This window comes from Peromyscus californicus, unplaced genomic scaffold, assembly GCF_007827085.1.
Source record: "Peromyscus californicus insignis strain IS unplaced genomic scaffold, ASM782708v3 Scaffold_11__1_contigs__length_118956290, whole genome shotgun sequence".
Taxonomy (NCBI): Eukaryota; Metazoa; Chordata; class Mammalia; order Rodentia; family Cricetidae; genus Peromyscus; species Peromyscus californicus.
In genome coordinates, this window is record NW_026294402.1 from 101,926,659 (window position 1) to 101,949,281 (window position 22,623).

Here is a 22,623-nt window from a genome sequence, read left to right on the forward strand (position 1 = left end):
CCCATTGGAAAAGGTTCCAGGCCCTCTCGAGGCTATCCTTTATTTTCTGTTTATCTCCGCAAGATTCTCTGCAATAAATCCTATCTAATATTTCCTGCTGCTCGCACTCAAAACTCTAAATGCCCCACATAAATCAAAATTTTATGTGAATAAATGAAAGAAAAATCAAAAGGTTTTTTGAGGACTAGTGCAACTGCTTGGCAGATAAAGGCCCTTGCCACCAAACCTGATGACTTGAGGTTGGATACCTGGTACCCATATGGTAGAGAGAACCAACCCTCGCACATACACTAACTGCCCTGTTTCTCCCACATATGGGTCTTCCCACATATGGGTCTTGGTACAGGTATACAAACACACATTTAATTTCAGTGGTGATATTTTGTTTGTGCTCTAACAAATAAAGCTTGCCTGGAGATCAGAGTGTGGAGCTAGCCACTAGCTAACCACAGAAGTCAGGCAGTGGTGGCACACATGCCTTTAAACTCAGCACTAGGGAGGTGGAAACAGGAACGTGATATGGGGGGGGCAGAAAGGAATAGAGGGCCGGAGGAGGCAGAGGCTCAGTCCTTTCAGCTGAGGAGTTGGCATTTTAGGAGGTGGCTGTGGCTTGTTCCTTTGTCTCTCTGATCTTTCAGCATTTATCCGGTATCTGGCTCTGGGTTTTTATTAAGACCAATTAGGATTCGTGCTACAAATTTCTTGACAAAATCGGAAACACAATATACAAAAATGGGATAAAGCAAATAATTTTAAGTGGGAAATTTATAATAGATGCCTACATGAAGATAAAACCTTTAAAAGTTGGGGGCTGGAGAGTTGGTTCAGTGGTTAAGAGCACTTGTTATGAAGGACCCAGGTTCAATTCCCAGCACCCATATGGAGGTTCACCACCTCCTCAGGCACCAAGTATGCATGTGGAGCACAGACGTACATGCAGGTGAAACAGTCATACACATAAAAAAAATAGTAAAAACAATAAATCTAAAAATAAAAAACTTAAAGTTGGAAAAGCAAGTACAAACTAAACTCAAAATCAGCAGAAAAGAAAAAGATAAGAGCAAAAATAAAACAGACTAGAAAATAGAAAAGAATCAAATGGAAATAACATTTGGCTTTTTGAAAAGAAAAACAGACCAAGAAGAAAGCACACTCTTCATATAATTTTCATATAATTAAATATGAAATATGAGACATAACTGGAACCACAAAAATGCAAAAGGTCCATAAGAAACTGTTAGAAAACTTACAGACCAACACATTTTATAACTCAGAAGAAATAAGAAAATGGTCCTAAAAACTGACCTACCAAATCTGAATCATAAAGAAATACAGATTTCTGGGTAAGAAGAAAAAAACACTTTTCCACAATAAGAATTTTAAATTTACAAAGGTAGTGATAGGACACCTGAACCATGCTGAGAAAAGTGAATGACACATTGATCTAACACCCTCTTCTGACCTCTGCAGGCACCAGGCACACAAGTGGTGCACATACATGCAGGTAAAACACTCATACACATAAAATAATCTAAAAAAATTTAATGGTAAATGACCTCAAATAGAATGTTACACGAAAGCAGATAAATTCAATACAACACACAGAAAACAACAGAGGAGAGTTAGCAAAATGGAGGAGAAAATCAACAATATAAATGAAAGTCAGCAACATGGATGAAAACAAATTGAGATTTAAAAAAATAGAAATATTCTTGTCATCATATATTCTAATTCTGTTTATAAATTTTTTATTACTGAGAAATCCATTTTCCATTACCATTTTACTTTCCTTTTTCCTCTCATACCCTGTGTTCATTTTTCTTTCAATTATACTGTGAATAGCATTTTGACTTTATCTTATTGGTTCTATATAAACAAAACAAGTCTTTAATTTTCATTCTCCTAAATACAATTTACTTAATTTTGCTCTTGAACTTTATCATTCTTGAGAAATCTAAAGGCATGAAACATCTATTTAATAAAATTAGAGCAGAAAAATTCCCAAATCTAGGAAAAGAATGGTCACCCAAATACAAGAGGAAATTAGAACCCCAAAGACATGATCAGAGAACTTCTCTACAACATATTATAGTCAAAATGTCAGAAACAGAAAATAAACAATATTTAAATATGTAAAGAAAAACACTAGCTCACAAAGGCAAATAAGAATATCAGACCATCATTGATAACCTAAAGTTACAAAAAGCAACAATGTATATCAATCCCTAAAAGTAACTGCCATCCAAGATTACTATAACCAGAAAAGCCATCATTTAAAATTTATGAAAGTCTGGCAGTAGTGGCACACACCTTTAATCCCAGCACTGGAAAGGCAGAGGCAAGTGGATCTCTGAGTGTGAGGTCAGCCTGGTCTACAAAGCAAGTTCTAGGACAATCAGGGCTACACAGAGAAACCCTGTCTCAAAAAACCAAAATAATTTTTAAAAATGGAGAAAAGTGATATTTTGTGTATGACCTAACAAGTAAAGCTTTCCTGAAGATCAGGGGGCAAAGCCAGCCACTAGTTAGCCATAGAGGCCAGGCAATGATGGCACACACCTTTAATCCCAGCACTTGGGATCTCATGCCTTTGCCCCCAGTACTTGGGAGGCACACATGCCTTTAATCCCAGCACTAGGGAGGTTGAGACAGGAAGTGATGTGGCTGGGCAAAGAATATAGGGCAGGAGGAGAAAGGAGCTCAGTCCTTTCGGCTTAAGGAGTTGGAGAGGTAAGAGGTGGCCATGGTTTGTTCCTTTGTCTCTCTGATCTTTCAGCATTTACACCAATATCTGGCTCTGGGTTTTTATTAAGACCAATTAGGATTCATGCTACAGAGAAATAAAGTACATCTAACAACCAGCACTAAGGCAGTTCATGAATAACAAGTCAACACTGCAAGACTCTTAAAGGAAAACTATGCACAGAGAAGTAAGAACAGTCTCAATCACAAGCATGAGGAAAAGAATAAATCTGAGAGATGAACAAAGAGGAAGGAATCTATTATGTCCAACACAGTCAACTAGCAAACTCCTAACACTAAGGGGAGAAAGAAAACAACCAAAAACAAGCCAACAAGACTAAAATTAGTAAGCATCTCTCAATAATAACCCCCAAATGTAAATGGCCTCAATTTACTGATGCAGACTGAGTGACTGCACTAAAAACAAGATCCAACTGGCTGTTATCAAGAAACATGCTTCACTGACATGGCAGTTTGAATGAGAATGGCCCCCACAGGCTCCTGTGCTTGAATCCTTGGTCCCCAGTTGACAGAACTGTTTAGGAAGGATTAGAGGTGTGTCCTTGTTAGAGGTGTGTCACCAGGAGTGAGCTTTATGGTTTCAAAAGCCCATACTAGACCCATTTTGTGTGTGTGTGTGTGTGTGTGTGTGTGTGTGTGTGTGTGTGTGTGTGTGTGTGTGTTTGAGAGAGAGAGTTCCTGTGTCTCTTTGCTGCCTGGCAGATCATAATGTAAAGCTTTCAGATACTCCTTTAGTGCAATGCCTGTCTGCTTCCTGCCATGATGATCAATGACAACACTCTGAAATTGTAAGCAGGCTACCAATTAAATGCTTTCTTTTATAAGAGTTGTCTTGGCGATGGTGTCTCTTTACAGCAATAGAAAAGTAACTGGTTAAAAAAAACCACACCCATTGTGTACAGAATACACATCTCAGAAGCCTGTGGTATCTTCTTTAAAATAGATTTTATTCTAGTCCATAAAGCTGGCCTTTAACTCACAGATCTGCCTGCTTCTCCCTTTGGAGTGCTGGATTAATCTTACCAGGCATGCACCACTTGGCTAATAAATTAATTAATTTATTTTTATTTTATGTATTGAGTGTTTTGCCTATATGTTTATATGTGAACTACATATATGCAGTGCCCAGAGACCAGAAAAAGGCAACAGATCCCCTGGAACTGGAGTTGTAGATAGTTATGAACCACCATGTGGGTGCTGGGAACCAAAACCAGGTCCTCTGTAAGAACAAGAAGTGATCTTAACCATGGAACCATTCTGCACTCCTTTAAAGCACTTCTTAACAAATAGAAAATGTTGAAAATAATTTGTTTAATCAGATAATTGAAGAAAACTAGAAACCAATAATAAGAGAAATTACAGAAAGTAAACAAATATTTGGAGATTAAACAATGTACTCTTGAATGGCCAGTAGGTCACTGAAGAAATCATGAAGAATATAAAAAAGTACTGGAATTGGGGACTAGAGAGATGATTCAGTAGTTAAGAGCATATACAATTCTTACAGTGGACCCAAGTCTGGTTCCCAGCACCCCACTTCAGACAGTTCACAATTACTCTAGCTCCAGTAGGATCCAATGCTTCTGGCATTTGTGAGCATTACACACACACACACACACACACACACACACACACACACACACACACACACTCTCTCTCTCTCTCTCTCTCTCTCTCTCTCTCTCTCTCTCTCTCTCTCTCTGTTTAAAAATAAAACAAAGCTTTTTTTTAATTCCTAGATGAAATCAGACAACTCAGTAGGAATAGGTGCTTGTCATCAAGCCTGACGATCTGAGTTTGATCCCTGGAATGCTCATGGTGTAAAGGGAGAACCAACTCCTTTAAGTAGTCTTCTGACTTCCACATGCACACAATGGCAAATGCATGCCCACAAACATATGCATACAAAAGTAAATAAATAAAATGTAAAATACTTGCTGGGCGGTGGTGGCACATGCCTTTAATCCCAGCACTTGGGAAGCAGAGGCAGGTAGATCTCTGAGTTCGAAGCCAGCATGGTCTACAGAGCGAGTTCTAGGACAGACTCCAAAGCTACACAAAGAAACCCTGCCTTGAGAAACAAAAAAAAGTAAAATACTTATAATTTACTAATAATTACAGAAGCCAAAAAGCTTCGATACAAATACAAGACATGAGAATGGATTTCAATAAAGAGATAAAAATACTAGAAAAATCTTATTGATATATTAAAGTTCAAAAAGACAAAAAACTCAGTGAAAGCCTTCCAAGAGAATGAATCAAGTAGGAAACAGTACCAAATATCAGGGCTTGAAGTAAGAAGAATTAGAACATTCAAACATAAGCAAATATTAAAATTAATAACAAAGTATGAACCAAATGTATGAGATCTATAGGACACTATTAAAAGGTCAAATGTTTCGTAGGCATTGAAGGAGAATGCACAGAAACATATTAAATAAAATCATTTGCAGAAAACTTTCAAAACTTAGGAAAAGAGACAAGACATCCAGACCTATGAGGCATTTAGAACACCAAATAAGACTAGAAAATAATTTCCCCATGCTATATTGCTGCTAAAACAGTTTTCTAATTGCTGTGACAAAATACCTCACAAAACCAACTATGGCTAACTTTGTCAACCTGACACAACGTAGAATCACCTGGTAAGAAATTCTCACTGAGAGGCTGTCAACATTGGATTGACTGTAGGTATGTCTGTAGTGGATTGTCTTAATTAATTTAATGTGGGAAGACCCAGCCCACTATGGGTGGCATCATTCCCTAGGTAGGAGGTCCTGAACTGTGTAAAAGTGGAGAAACTGAGCAAAGCATAAGCAAGCAGGCAGCATGCATGCAGTAATATCTCTCTATCTTCTTGACTAGAGCTATGATGTGAATTTCTGCCACTTTGACTTCTCTAAAATAATGGACTGTAATTCAAACTTGTAAGATAAAATAAACCCTCTCTACCTTAAATTGCTTTTTGTCAGAGCATTTTAGTATAAAAGAATTAAAACTACAACACTAACTTAAGGAAGAGCTACTCTAGTTTAGTTTGAGAGTACACTCCATCAGTTCAGGGAAGTCATCATCATGAGGTAGCTGGCACACTGCATTTGCAGTCAGGAAGCAGAGATACATCAAAGCCATTGCTCACCTCACTTTCCTCTTTTTATTTGGTCTAAGAACCCAGCCCATGAAATGGCACTACACAAAAATAAGGATGTGTCTTCCCAACTCAAGTAAACCCAATCTAGAAACTCCCTCACACATAGCCCAGAATCTTGTCGCCAAGGTAATTCTGGATACTGTCAAAATGACAATATTAACCATCAAAGCAAAATATACAAAACAAATAGTTTATTGAATGAAAACTGCAAAAGAAAAGCACCAATTCAAATATAAAAGTGAACCATCAAAGTAACAGAACATTCCTCAATAGAAACCTAAAAGCCAAGAGGGCATAGGATGACACATTTCAACCTCTGAATGACTTGACAATAACTGTCAATCTAGATTAGTACATCCAGTAAAGCTATTCTTTATCACTGAAAGAGAAAAGCAAAACTTTTCCATAATTACAAACTAAAGAAATTCCTGACAACTAAGCTAGCACTACAGAAGATACCTGAAGGAATCACAGACACAAAAGTGAAAGATAAACACATCCACAAGCCTACAGGAGTGGAGGGATGCACTGGAATCATAAATAAGCCAATAAAGACAAGGAAGCAGTAAACAGTACTAAAACAACAAAAGGACAGGGATGAATTTCACCTTCCAATAAAAACCCTGAATGTTAATGTTCTTAATTCTTTAATCAAAAGGCACTGACTAACAGAATGGGTTTAAAAAACAGGTTCCACTGGGCATGGTGGCACACACCTTTAATCCCAGCATTTGGGAGGGAAAGGGGCATAGGTCTCTTGAATTCAAGGCCAGCCTGGTCTACATAGGAGACACAAATATATAAACAAACTGAGATCCATCTAAGTGTTGTTGCAAGAGATATCTCACTGGCAAAGCCAAATACAATCTTGAGGTAAAAGAATAAATAAATATTCTAAACTAATAACACTACAAAGTAAGCATGTATAGCAATTCTAACAATCTGACAAAATGGACTTCAAATTAAAATTATTTTATTTAAACTTAAAATAATTTCAAATTAAAATTACTTTTTTTTCCAAAAAAAAAATTAGAAAATTAGGGATTTTTCAGAGGTCCCTTCATACTGATTCAAGATTGAGAATGATCAATCAAGAGGACATTACAATTTTAAACATATACACACTGAATACTGATGCACCTGATTTCATAAAACAAGCACTACTAGATGTAAAGTCACAGATTAATCCCAACACACTAATAATGGGTGATGTCAATAAGTCATTCTAACAAATAGACAGGTCAGCTTCATAAAAATAAATATCTGAGTTAAGTGATATTGTAGGTCAAAGAGACCTAGCAGACATCTTTACAAAACATTCCATTAAAACACTGTAGAATACACATTCATCTCATAAGCTTTCTATCATCCCATAGAACTTTCTCTAAAATAGATTATAATGACACAAAGCAAATCTTAGCAAATGAAAAATAATGAAAAAATTGTCTTGTAATTTATCTGACCACAATGGAATGAAACTAGAATAACAGCAAGAGAAATAGAAATTCACAAACTCATGGAGATTAAATGACATAAAATGAGAAATGGCTAATAAGTCAAGAAGAAAACTAAAGGCTAGGGAAATTACTATGTTGGTAAAGTTCCTGCCATTCAAGCACAAGGACATGAGTTAAATACTCAGAATACATGGAAAAAGCTGGGCATGGAGGTATGTGTAATCCCAGCTTTGGGGGACAGGAGACAGAAATAGGCAGAACCCTAAAACTCACTAGCTAGTCAGACTACCTGAACTGATGAATTTCAGGTTCAGCAAATCCTTTCTCAAAGGAGAGACTGATTAAGGGAGAGATTGTGATGGGAGGGAGACTAACTCACTAACTCAAGTTGTCCTTTGACTTCAAATTGTGTGTGTGTGTGTGTGTGTATGAAACAATACGGTTCTAAAGTTATTTCAAATGCCTATTTATATGTATATACAGAATAAAGACTAAAGAGATGTCAATACGTTAGCAAGAGCTATATCTGTGTAAAAAAAAAAAAAGTTTGTGTGTTTTTCCATATCTTCTGATATTTCCATAATGAATGTGTACATTATAATCACAAAATGAATACAGATAAATAAACATCAAATGAATTCAACATATTGAATTCACATTATAGAGAAGAGTGCAATACATTACATTTTGGAGAAACTTCAAAGTAGACAAAATCTTTCTGTTGCTTTTAAAGGTGGAAAAGCCACTCATGCAAAACACAGAATTCCCTAAGGATGCTGAACAAAAGGTAATGGGAGAAAGTCAAATTATATTACAATTACCTGATGTAAGATTTCTGAATCACACTGTTGTGATAATTGCAATTCAAGGTGAGATGAACTGCTACTGGAATTCTCAGGCTCCCACCCAAAATCAGTCATTTGAACTCAGCCATAAGCAGTAAATCCCTAACAGGCTCATGATAGAAAACGGTCAAGCACAAATATATTCATGTCACATGCCTAACAACCATGTATTATATTCACAGCCTGCCTTTTAAAACAGCCTCGCCGGGCGGTGGTGGCGCACGCCTTTAATCCCAGCACTCGGGAGGCAGAGCCAGGCGGATCTCTGTGAGTTCGAGGCCAGCCTGGTCTCCAAAGCGAGTTCCAGGAAAGGCGCAAAGCTACACAGAGAAACCCTGTCTCGAAAAACCAAAAAAAAAAAAAAAAAAAGTAAAACAGCCTCAAGATTAACAAAAAATAAACTCTTTACTAGCTCAGACTCTCAATGGAGTATGTATTAGATCCTGATGATACAAACATGAAGACAGTTTCTTGTCCAAAAGTCTTCTGGGGCAAAAAAAATGCAGTTAAGCATGTTACAAAGGAGTAAGGGACAGATCAGAAGCAGCACTTCTTTACATCAGGCAGAGCTGTGGAAAGGCATAAAAAAGATGATATTTTAGCTTTTTGAACTGGCATTCCCTAAGCAGAAAAACAGTCATAGAATCTTGCTAGTAATATAACCCAAATAAAGCAAAAAAGTGGAAAATTATGTTTCTGCATAGGGGCGTATCAAGAACTTAAGTATATCATAGTCAACAAATATCTGAGATAAACTAACCTCTACACAGAAAAGGTTTACTTTAGCTCACAATTTTGGAACTTTAGTCCATGACTGGACAGCTGAACTAGGACTCTCAGGAAGGAGGAGCACATAGCACAGCAAATTTACCTCAAAGTCAGGAAAAAAATAATGAAAAGGAAGCAGCAGCTAGGTCCTCACTAGTCTTTCCAAGGATACATCCCCATTAACCAGAGGACACTCAGAAAGCCTTGTGTTGTGGGATGTCTTTCTGTACTCTGAATATGTATTGCTATGACTGGTTTATAAAGAAGATGCTCTGGCCTACGGTGAGTCAGGTTATAACCAAGCAGGATATCCGAGAGAGGCAAGATGAAGAAAGGCAGAGGAAAGGAGATGCCAGCCTGCCACCCAAGGAGCAACATGCCAGCAGACTGGTAACACCATGGCCACATGGCAATACATAGATTAATAGAAATGGGTTAATTGAAGATGAAAGAATTCTTAGCCATAGGCCATACAGTTTATAATTAATATTATTCTTCTGAGGGATTATTTTATAAGCAGCTGAGGGACTGCGGGTGAGAGAGATTTATCCCGACTGCAGGGAGGCCGGGCAGGACACAGGAAATCTTTTGACTACAGCCTTGCATCTACCATTTCCCAATAGCCCAAGCTAGGGGCCATCTTTAACACATGGGCTTTGGGAACAGGAACATTCCAAGTCCAAACTATAGCAATGTGGAATTTGGAAAGAAAATCAGAAATAAAAGTCAAGAACATTTTAGCACTACATTTCCTCCTATGTATGAAGATGAAAATAGGACTAACCTCTTTTTAATACTAACATTTCTTTGACATGCTCATAACTAAAAGCAGGTTCACACACTCCTCTCAACCACATCTTTCTTCCTCACTAAAACACCTTGGTCACAGATCATAATCTGGAACCTGCCATAATCTCAAGCACTATCAGATTCACAAAGGTTGTGAAGCTGGCACTGTCATGAAATGTTCATCCAGATAATTTGCATTCAAAATATAAGACAGCAAAAATACAACTTTATATAGTAAATACCTCCTTCTAGTGTTTATTGAAAATTAAATATTGTCTTTTTAATATTCTATTAGCTATCAGCAAAAAGACAAGCCATTTGGATAACAAAGTCTGATTAATTGTATAGATAAATGATCAAAGAAAGATGAGTAAAATCACAAACTTAACCTTCAAAAATATTTGAGAAGTTGTACTGATAAGCCAAGTATGGCAATTTAAATATGATGAAAATAAAAATAAAACATTTTAAAAGAACATTTAGGGCCAGGCAGTGGTGGCACACGCCTTTAATTTCAGCACTCAGGAAGCAGAAGCAGGCAGATCTGAGTTCAAGGCCAGCCTGGTCTACACAGTAAGTTTGAGACAGCCAGGGCTACAAAGAGAAACCCAGTCTTGAAAAAAAAAAAAAAAGAGAATTTAACATCTTTTGTTTGATATTATGTATAAGCTCAGAATACATAGTTTGATTTTGGTTCAAATGAAGTAAGTTCTAGAGTTTAGTTGGTTATAAGTTCAATATGAACCATTAAGTACGGAAAAACATCTCAAGTCACCAAAAATCAAACGTAATGCCACACTAACAAAAGTGTTCAATTTAATTCACAAGCACATGTATGAAGCCTCTATATGCCTGGCACTGAGCTCTATCTTTCAAGAACTGTAGCACAATCCCTACTTTTTAGACTTTATAAAATAAGGAAATTGAAGTACATGGAAAGAAACTCAAAGCAATTCCACTAAAATCAGGAACAAGACAAGGCTGTCCACTCTCTCCATAACTATTCAATATAGTACTTGAAGTTCTAGCTAGACAACTAAAGGAGATCAAGTGGATACATACTGGAAAGGAAGTCAAAGTATCACTGCAGACAACATGATAGTATACATTAAGTGATACCAAAAATTCTACCAGGGAACTCCTACAGCTGAAGATTAACTCAAAAAAAAAAATCAGTAGCCCTTCTATATACAAACAACAAATGGACAGAGAAAGAAATCAGGGAAACAGCACCCTTCACAATAGCCACTAACATAAAATATCTTACGATAATTCTAACCAAACAAGAAAGATCTGTATGATAAATACTTCAAGTCTTTGAAGAAGGAAAATGAAGAAGATATAAGTAGATGGAAAGATCTCCCATGCTTATGGAGCTAATCATACCAAAAACAATCTACAGATTCAATGCAATCTCCATCAAAATCCCAACACAATTCTTCATAGAACTTGAAAAAAATATTCAAATTCATATGGAAAAAAAACAGGATAGCTAAAACAATCCTGTACAATAAAAGAACTTTCAGAGGTATCACCACCCCTGATTTCAAACCATATTACAGAGCTTTAATAATAAAAGCCGTATGGTACTGGCATAAATTCAAACAGGTTGATCAATAGAATCTAATCAAAGACCCAGATGTATATCCACACACCTATGGACACCTGATTTGTGACAGAGAAGCCAAAATTATACAATGGAAGAAAGAAAACATCTTCAACAAATGGTCCTGATCTAACTGGATGTCAGCATGTAGAAGAATGCAAATAGATCCATATTTATCATCCTGTAAAAAACTCAAGTCCCAGTGAATCAAAGACCTCAATATAAATCCAGGCACACTGAACTTGATAGAAGAGAAAATGGGAATAGCCTTGAACACACTGGCACAGGAGACAACTTCCTCAACAGAACACCAATAGTGCAGGCACTAAGATCAACAATTAATAAACGGGACCTCATGAAACTGAAGCTTCTGTAAGGCTAAGGACACTGTCAATAGAACAAAAAGGCAGCCCACAGAATGGGAAAATACTTTCACCAACTCCATCTGACAGAGGGCTAATAGCCAAAATTATATATTTAGATCAAGAAACTAGACACCAACAAACTAAACAATCCAATTAGAAAGTGGGGTAGGGATCTAAATAGAGAATCCTCAACAGAGGAAACTCAAATGACCAAGAAACACTTAACTGTTCAATATCCTTAGCAGGGAAATGCAAATCAAAACAACTTTGAGATTCTATCTTGTACCTGTCAGAATGGCTAAGATCAAAAACACAAGCTCATGCTGGCAAAGATATAAAGTAAGGGGAACACTCCTCCATCACTGGTGGGAGTGCAAACTTGTATAGCTACTATGGAAATCAATATGGTGGTGTCCCAGAAAATTGGGAATCAATATACCTCAAGACCAAGCTATCACACTCCTGGGCATATACCTAAAGGACACTCCATCCTATCACAAGGACACTTGTTCAACTATGTTCACAGCAGCTTTATTCATAATAGTCAGAAACTAAAAACAACCTAGATGTCCCTCAACCAAATAATGGATAAAGAAAATTAGGTACATTTACACAAGGGAGTGTTACTCAGCTGTTAAAAACAATGGCATCATGAAATTTGCAGACAAATGGGTGGAACTTGGAAAAATCATTCTGAGTGAGGTAACCCAGACCTAGAAAGACAAAAATGCTATGTACTTATTTATAAGTGGATATTAGCTATAAAGTAAAAGATAAAATCATGCTACAATCCACAGACCCAGAGAAGCTAAGCAACAAGTAGGGCTTAAGGGGGAAAAGCAAGGATTTCCTGAGAATGGGGAAATAGAATAAATTCTGAGGGTGGACTAGGGGCGAGTGGGGTGGGAACAGTAGGAATCGGTTGGGGGGGGGGAGAGAATACTGAGAGAAACAATTGGAATTGGGGAGCATTTCGAGAACAAGGTGGAAACCTAGTACAATGGAAACTCCATGGGATTTATGAGAGTAACCCTAGCAAAGACTCCTAGTAATGGGGGATATGGAGCCTGAACTGGCCTTCTTCTGTAACCAGGCAAGGCCTCAAATGGAGGGATTGGGACACCAACACAGCCACAAAACCTCTGACCTACAGTTTGCCTGCCTGCAGTTCCTGGGACCAGAGCCTAGTACAATCATCATCAAAGAGATTAGAGAGATTTCATCCAGCAACCAATTGGAGCAGATGCAGAGTCCCACAGCCAAACATTAGGTGAATCTTAGGGAGTCCAGTGGGGGAGGGGAGGAAGGATTGGAGGAACCAGAGAGGTCAGGACACCACAAGAACATGGCCCACAGAATCAACTGACCAGGACTCATGGGGGCTCAAAGAAATAGGGAGCCGATAGGGGTCTGACCTAGATTCTCTATACATTATGGCTGAGTAGCTTGGTGCTCTTGTGGGATTCCTAACAGTGGGGGCAGGGATGGTTGCTGACTCTTTTGCCTACTTATGGGACCCTTTTTCCTCCTAGTGAGTTGCCTTATCCAGCCTTGATGTGATAATATGTATCTGGTCTTACTGTAGTATATTATGTCATGTTTGGTTGATGTCCCTGGGAGGCCTGCTCTTTTCTCAGGGCAGATGGAGGGGGCATGGATCTGGGAAAGAGGGGAGGTGGGGGGGGAGACTGAGGGAGAAGAGGGAGGTGAAATTGTGGTCAGGATGTAATATATAAGAAAAAAAATAAGGAAATAGTTTTTTAAGATTTAATTTTTATTTCATGTGTATGGGTATTTTGCCTGCATGTATGCCCGTATACTTGGCACATATACATTGCCTGAGGAAGGCAGCATCTCTGGAACTGGAGTTATAGGTGGTAGTTGGCCACCATGTGGTGCTAGGAATTGAACTTGGGTCCTCTAGAAGAGCAACCAGTACTCTTAAGCCGCTGAACCATCTCTCGAGCCCACAAGCAAATAACATTATTTTTTAACTATGGGTTACAAAAACCAATAAATTGCCACCAATACTTTTTAAAATTTTTATTTCATTCTTATTTATTCTGTGCACATGTATGTCTGTGTATGAGCACAGGTGTGCCATGGAATGTGTGTGAAAGTCAGGACAACTTGCAGAAGTTGGTTCTTTCCTTCTACCATGGGGGTCCTTCCTAGGGATCAAACTACAGAACCTTAAGCTGTATTTTTCTCTAAGAACTCTTAGAAGCCAAAAATTGAACTAGTGGGGCTGGAGAGATAGCTCAGGGTTAAGAGCACTGGCTGCCCTCACATGTCAGCTCCTACCCATCTGTAACTCCAGTCCCAAGAGATCCAACATTCTCTTGTGGCCTCCCTGGGCAACAGGCATATACATGGTACACAGACATAAATGCAGTCAAAGCACCCATACACGCATTTTTTAAATTTTAAATTGAACTAGAAGGGTATGATCCAAGCAATTTATATGGAGGCAAAGAACAAAAATTTATAAGAATGTACATGAAGTCATCAACTCTATTCAGCAGTAAGAATACTCTAGTAATTGCTGTCTACTAATAAAATGGGCTCCACCTGAAAAGCAGTGAAGGTCAAATGCACACCTATTGGAGATGCAGTGCTAAATCTTTACTCGGTTCTATGTTTATCGTGCTTTAATTCGTCCACAAATATTGGTTCTTACTCATTAGCAAGAGCACATAAATGAGTTTTGAAAGAAGAGGGGAAATATATGAAAGTAGGAAGTTGAGATTTTACACCATTGTAGATAAACAGGAAAATGGAAAGCTTCTGAAAGACACTTCCCAATAAAGTCATTATCTTAACTAAAGTATCCTAATACAATATAGCAAGTACCTGGACCACCACTAAAATAGGTGGTGATATATTTATGAATTTTTTAAAAATTAAAAAGGTCTCCAGAGATTATGTGCAAAAACTTTATAAAATCTTGCTTCTCTACACAAAATGTGTCCGGGGGCAGGTATGCAAGAGACTTGAGAGCACAGTCCTAAACAGGTTTGTCCGCTATTGTAAATCTAACACTGGAAATAAATCCCTAATATAGCAGGCCAACTGCTGTTTACATAGTAGGAATAATTTTTTAAACATTCCTATTATCAAAAATAAAGATACAAAATTTAAAAGAAGATTCAAAAGCTATTAAAAGTTAAAATTCAGCACCAAGTATGAATATAAGGTATTTCCAACCTCAGTGACCATTCTTTTCAGACTGCCATGTTTTAGGATGTGTCTAAAAATGCTACACATTGAAATGAAGAGATGGCTCAAGGGTTAAGCGCATGTGCTATTCTTCCAGAGGACCCAAGTTCAGATTTCCACACCCATATCCAGCAGCTCACAACTTCCTGGAACTCCAGCTCTAGAGGAGCACCCTCTTCTGGCTTCTGTCAACACTGGAACACACATGGCAGACAAAAAACACATACACATAAAAATTTTAAATGTTACCCTGAAAACAATGCCATATTTACTAATACTTCTAAAGTATATTCTAATACTGCATGATAAAATGATCTGTAAATCTGAAGTCTACTGGATGTTATATATTAAATCTATTAAAAAGTTAAGCTGACTATGGTAGCTCATGCACACCTGTTGCCCAGCTATAGGGGATATTAAGGTGGGAGCCCAGGAACTAGAGACTAACCCAGACAACACAGCAAGATACCCATCTCTATAAAGGGGTGTGGGTGGGGGGCTCAATCTATGAAATGTTTGTTCCACAGCCTGGGAACATGAGTTCAGATCTTTAGCATCCATATAAAAGCCAGATACATTTGTAACATCACTGCTGGGGTGGGGAATGGAGACAGGGAGATCTCTGAAAACTCTCTGGTCAGTTAGCCAATCTAGCTAAATCCTTGAGTTCCAACTTCATCCAGAGATCCTGTCTCAAAAAATGAGGAGGAGAGCAATTGAGAGAGATACCTCAGGGTCAATCTCCACTTACACATGCACATACATCACATACACCACACACAAACTTTTTTTTTTTTTTTTTTTTTTTTTTTTTTTTTGGTTTTTCGAGACAGGGTTTCTCTGTGTAGCTTTGCGCCTTTCCTGGAACTCGCTTTGGAGACCAGGCTGGCCTCGAACTCACAGAGATCCGCCTGGCTCTGCCTCCCGAGTGCTAGGATTAAAGGCGTGCGCCACCACCGCCCGGCTCACACACAAACTTTTAATTGCTAATTCCCTGAAGATTATTTCCTTTTTGCTTTAGAGAACAGGTCAAAACAACAACTTTTGGTTTAAAAAGTCACTCAGGCCGGGCGGTGGTGGCGCACGCCTTTAATCCCAGCACTCGGGAGGCAGAGCCAGGCGGATCTTTGTGAGTTCGAGGCCAGCCTGGGCTACCAAGTGAGTTCCAGGAAAGGCGCAAAGCTACACAGAGAAACCCTGTCTCGAAAAACCAAAAAAAAAAAGAAAAAAAAAATAAAGTCACTCAGTAAATGTTTGCTAAGTTCAATTTCTTTCCTCTGTCCTAGGTGTCTTTCTAAAAAAGAACAATATGCTGGACATGGTCAGTCTGGTCTACATAGTGAGCTCCAGGCCAGTTAAGGAGTGAGACCCTGTCTTATTAATAATAATAATAATAATAATAATAATAATAATAATAATAATACCTAATACAGTCCTTAAGGCATTTTTGTTGTTGTTTTCGAGACAAAGTTTCTTTGTGTAATTTTGGTGCTTGTCCTGGATCTCACTCTGTAGACCAGGCTGACCTCGAACTCAGAGATCCACCTGGCTCTGCCTCCCAAGTGCTGGGATTAAAGGCGTGTGCCACCACCGCCCGGCCCTTAAGGCATTATTAAAAACTTGCTTTCTGAATTCATACCCTGTATTTATACCCACTATCAAAATAAATCATTATATTCAGAAATGGAACAACAATAATATTATGTAGCCTTATATAATGTCCAAGGTGAAAAAAATCCTTAAATATATTTACCTAGTTAAAAATGAAAAGACTCTAGAGCAGTGGTTCTCAAAATATGGGTCTCAACCCCTTTAGGGGTCAAACAACCCTTTCACAGGGTTCTTCTAAAACCACTGGAAAACACAGATATTTACATTATGATTCATAACAGTGGCAAAATTACAACTATGAAGTAGCAACAAAAATAACTTTATGGTTGGGGATTATCACAACATAAGGAACTGTATGGGGTCACAGCATTAGGAAGGTTGAGAACCACTGTTCTAGACTATGTCTCAACTTTCAAGCTAGACATACAGTACTGACAAATTCCACTCAAAGGCAAAGGGTGTAAGAAAATCTGTAGAGCCGGCAAGATGACTTAGCTGGTAAAACAGTCCTGCTGCCCTAGCCTGACAACTTGAGTTGGGTCCCTGGAACCCATGGTGGAAGAAGGAAACCAGCTCCCAAAAATCGTCTCCTACCACAATGGGACCTCACATGTCAACACTCAAGACACAATACATAAAACACACACACAAATAACAATAATAAAATAAAATTTTTGTAAAAGAGGAAAATCTGTGGCCTAGAATTCTGAAATCTTGGCTTCAAACTTCAATTTAGCACTCGTTAGCCTAGTACCTTAGATCTGTCACTTTACTCCCATCATGATGCTCAAGTAAAATCTTAAATGTCAACATTCCCTGTAATACTAAACCTATGATTATAAATGCAGATTATATACTTGTTTTTCAGAACAAAATAAAGTTCTGGAGATGTGACAGCTCTTCCCCTGGTGGGAATCTTTACCTCAAAAAAAAGGTGTTGGTTCTCTTTCAGAGACTTCAAAATCTGGGTTTCCTTCCTGGGACTGATGGGTCATAAAATAACGAAAGCCGCCATGTCTTCAGGCTGCTCTAGTGACCAGTGGATTTACTCAAATGCTGTGGACAGTGGTTCTTTTCCATATGGTTCCTGCTCCACTTCAGACTCCTCTGTACTACAGATCTTTTTTTTCTTTCCTTCCTTTTCATCCTTTCTCTCTCTGCCTTCCCTCCTTCCCCTATCTCCCTCCCTCTCTTCTCAAACTTCTAATCCTCCAGTCTGTTGAATTCAAGGAAATATAAACCACACCAGGCTCTACTACAGATCTTTAGAAGTTAAATTTCCATGAAACTTAGTGATTTATTTAAATACAAATAAAAGACTGTACACACATAACCTGGTCTTAGGAATCAGGAAAAAATGAACGTAGCATTGCAAAACTATTGCTAAATATGTTAAATATTCTGGAGGGTAATGAGGGAAATTTTTCATGGTATAAGAATTGAAAAATAGCAAACAATAAGAATCAATGTTCTGAATTATTAAAGTTTACCATGGGGCTGGGGATGTAGCTCAGTGGCAGAGTGCCTGCCTAGCATACACATGTGTTTTTGTCTGTTTGTTAACCTAAAGACAGCAGTGTAATAGACAAGATGGCTTTTTGAGGAAGTTTACATATTCTCTTAGTTACATTTTCTATTGCTATGATAAATAGACCATGACCAAAGCAACTTAGGAAGGGAAGGGTTTAATTTGGTTTACAGGTTATAGTCCCTCATCAGAGGAAGCCAAGGCAGAAACTGTAGCAGAGACTACAGAGAAATGCTGCTTACAGGCATCCCTGTGGCTTACTCAGCCTGTTTTCTTATACAACCCAGGACTACCTGATCAAAGGTGGCACTACCAACAGTAAGCTAGGTCCTCCCACATCAATCATTAATCAAGAAAAATATCCCTTACTATAGGCCAGTCTGAAGGTGATTCCCCAGTTGAGATTCCTTCTTCCCAGAGGTTTTTGTCAAGTTGACAAAAACTAACCAACATACACATCTACGACATCAAAACACATTCACACCTTTGCTGTTTATCTATTGAACAAATTTAATTACATTTTTATTCGCTGTGGGTATTTCCTGTTCTTGTTAGGAGAGAGTAAGAATAGTGTGGTTTTAGTTTTGGCTTCCCTGTTCAGGAGTTTGAGTACAATCAGTAAAAAAAGGACAAGGCCGTGCGGTGATGGCACACACCTTTAATCCCAGCTCTTGAGAAGGCAGAGCCAGGTGGATCTCTGTGAGTTCAAGGTCAGCCTGGTCTACAGAGTGAGTTCCAGGACAGGCACCAAAACTACACAAAGAAACCCTGTCTCAAAAAACCAAAAAAAAGGAAGGTCAACCATTTTTCCTATTTAATGCACTGTAATGCTGTAATGCATGAAGTTCCTTGGAAAGACAACCTAAGAAATAAAACATACAGAATTTTCCAAGCAATTATATTTTCAGCCTGAGTATAGTTCAGTCTGAACTATAGAGTAAAACCCTGTTGCAAAAACACAGAGGGAAGAAATGGAGGGGAAAATCCCCTAACAATACTAGAGAAGAGCAAAAACAGTCAAGTTATGTCATAAAATGCCTCCCATTGCCAAAAAAAAAAAAAAAAAAATTAAAGGGACTCTATAACTGCTGAATGACCAAGAAAGAAAGAAAGACAGGAAGGAAAGAAAAGCAATCTCTGAGATCCTTTTCTTCATTTATATAATATAGATCCTATGAAGACTACTCTAGGAATCTACATATGGCTACACAATCGGGTATCTCCAGCAAACTGATTGGCACATCATTTATCTTCACAAAAGGGCAGTGGCCTCTCCACCTTCTCAAGTCATACACAGAATGTAACAAAAAGGGAGCTCGGGTACCACATAATCTTAAGTGAAAAATAATAAAAGAAATGTTTCTGCCTGTACAAAGCTCCTCTATTGTAAAAATAAAGATAAAAAATAAGACGTTAAATTCCGGGCCAGGCTTGGTGACACATGCCTTTAATCCCAGTACTCAGGAGGCTGAAGCAGGTGGATCTCTCTATAAGTACTAGGGAAACCAAGGTGCTACATAGTAAGAAACTGTCTTGAAAGAAAACTGAATTACTACTAGATTTCAAAAGCCTTACAAATGTGAAAATGCACTGTAACAACTAATACAGGGTGGCAGAGGGGAGACTTTGCAACAGGAACTCATTCCCTCACCGACATCAGGAGCTCTTTCTCATGGTTCTCCAGATCAGATGGAAAGTACACTTTCTTCCTTGTTGAAGGATTACAAATTGCCAAACAGAAACAGATATCTGTGCTCTGACTTAGTCACAAAATTCAAAGCTGGGGCTGGTGAGTTGGCTCAGTGGGCTAAGGCACCTGTCACTAAGCTAGATGGCCTGAGTTCAACACCCAAAGCCCCAGGGTAGAGGAAAACAGACTCCCCAAGGTGTTCTGGGACCTCCACTTGCAGGTCACAACATGGGCACACCTATTCCCCACACAAATAAGTAAAAATAAATGTTTAATTTGAAAAAGGAGCAAAGCTAAACTCAATACTTTCTCATAGAAACAATGGTAATAGTTAAACTTTCAAGCTGGTCCTTAAAGCAATTAAACACTGGAACAAATGGAAAATCATTTGAATTGACATTTTTTCTCATTATTAAGCACAATACTGAAGATATCTTACAGATTAAATTAGATTTTAAGAAAATGCCTAGAAGTGCAGCCCTTAACATGTTTGGGGGGGGGGGGAGATGTCCTGAGTTTTAAACAATTTTAACAAAAACTTTTAGACCATAACTGAGGAAGAGACAGTTGAAAAAAACAGAGAAATACCAAGTAGTTGCCTTTTTTTTTTTTTTAAGAAAAAGCACCAAAATTATACCAGACCACAGCAGTAAAGAAACTGTCTTCAGAATGACAACAAGCATTAAGACCTACCCTGTGCCCAATGCTGTGCTCCTCTACAGGGAACAGCAATTTTTCTAAAGCTAAGCACATAGTCTGAAGAATTGAAGAATCTCCTTCCATCTTTTGTCTTGGTAAATCATACATCAAATCCTAGTACTTTAGGATTCACATACACCTGTCCTGATTGGCTTGAATTGCCCGTCTTAGAACTAACACACCTAGTGTTTATTGTCAGAGTGTTATCACTCTCTAAGTACTAATGGAGGATTAACATATACTAACTACTTAGTGTGTACTTGTTTGGTTTCCACAGCCCTATAAGATATGTAAACATGAACCCTCATTTACACATTAAGAAGATGATTTGAGTAACTTGCCCAAAGCACCAGTAAATGGAAGCCAGCACTCGGAACTCCACTATCTGCACTACTTGGGGGTTCCTCCCCAGAAGAAATCAATCAAGTGTACCACTGGACAGCTGACCACTTTCATACTGCTTGCTTGTTATTCTAATTAAGTAGTTCTGAGAGCAAGTTATGAAGAAGAAAAACCATCAACTCCTCATTTCACAGCATCAACTTAGTATTCAAGGGATGCTTTAAATAGAAAAGGTAAGAGTCCCTCGGGGTGAATGCCAACACGTGCATCATTTCCCAATTCTATTTCAACAGACTCGGGAGTCTTTTTCACCAGTTCCATTGTAGCATAGCTAATTACAAACTTTGGAATGTTACTTTTCAGAACAAGATAGAGGGCTTCTCTGATATAAATCCTATTTTGACATACCTTGCCTGATGGTATTCCAAAACAATTGTTACCACTGCAATTTACAAAGTTCCTTTGTAATGAATTATGAACAAAATACTGATAGAATTGTTGCAATAGTGGAAATAATAATTTGCCTCTTGGCAATATATTTCCTGCAAGTTTTTTTAAAATTTTCCATTACAGGCTAAGAAAGAGAAAAATCACTGCACACTCCACACTTTAAATATTTCTAAGTAAATCCAAATTGTAAATCCAATTTACAATAATGTAAAGTGGCTGAACAAAATAATGTAAAGCGTCGTGTAATGACCACGAAATGCTAACATTGTAAAAGTAAAACACTCGGTCCCTTAAATAAATGAGTATTCTTTTTTAAAAAATGGAATGTTAAAAAATCCTTAGCCTCTGGAGTTTCGCATAACACTTAAAAAGAAAACTAAGGAATAACGTTCTCATTTTAAAATAGATTTTTTTAACAAAACCATATCAACAAAATACACTAAACTTTAACAATGTATGTCCCAAACACCTCCCACGGTAGTAGGGCAACTATTTCTAATATTTAAAGCAAGACAAATATCTGCAGCATTTTGAACTGAGAAAATGATGTCAACGATTTTCATCCTTTTTGGTAAGATCCCAATCGGAAAATAAACCGCCATCGGGCTCGTTAACTTTTGTGCAGAAACTCATTAAAATCGAGGGTTTTGACTGCCGGAAAAAGCAGATTCTCAGAATGGATCGTCTTGGGTAAACTGTCCTGCGCCCCACACCACAAACCTTCCGCAACTGCCCCGGCCTGGCGGCCCCTCCCGCGGGCCGCACCTGCTGAGGCCGCCCCGCCAGCGCCCCCTGCCGCCCTCCCGCACCCAGAGCCCCGGGCCCATCCCCGCCGCCCGGAGCGCACCCGCCCCGCGCCGAGGCCGCACAGTCTGCGGGCAGGGGCGGAGGAGCCAGGGCGGCCATCGAGGCGGGGCCGGGAACTCGGGCACGTGCCCCCGAGTCCCCCGCCGCCGCTGTCAGGCCCGAGCCTCACCTACCTACGCCGTATTTCTCCTCCTCCGTGGGGGTCCACATGGCCGGGCCGGGCGCAGCCCCGCAGGCGCGGCGGCCGGGTGACAGCGCGGAGGCGACGACCGCAGGGGCGGCCGCGGGCCCGGCTGTGGCGCACCGCGAGGCGAGGCGGGGGCGGTCAGGCGGCGCGGGGCAGTAGGCGGCGCATCCCTCACAGGCCGTCCGGGATGCCACCGCCACCGCCGGATGCCACGTCCTGACGGCGAGACTCCGCGGGCGGCCGGACGGCCCCTGGCGACGCGGGCGAGGGCTCAGCACCTGTCCGTCGCCACCGTCCCTGCGCCGCCGCCGCCGCCGTTCGGGCTCCTCACAGCTCCGTCGCTGGC

General features: G+C 39.2%; 1 protein-coding gene across 13 annotated transcripts in view; it reads right to left on the reverse strand.

The window, feature by feature from the left end:
• Window positions 1-22,372, reverse strand: part of Dock3 (dedicator of cytokinesis 3) — a 377,571-nt gene extending 355,199 nt beyond the window's left edge. For all 13 annotated transcript variants that reach the window (XM_052719644.1, XM_052719626.1, XM_052719604.1 and 10 more), the window contains exon 1: window positions 22,264-22,372. In XM_052719644.1, coding sequence (XP_052575604.1) covers window positions 22,264-22,300 — 37 coding nt within the window. In that variant the 5' untranslated portion in view covers window positions 22,301-22,372. The remainder of the gene's footprint in view (window positions 1-22,263) is intronic.
• Between the last annotated feature and the right edge of the window lie 251 nt (window positions 22,373-22,623).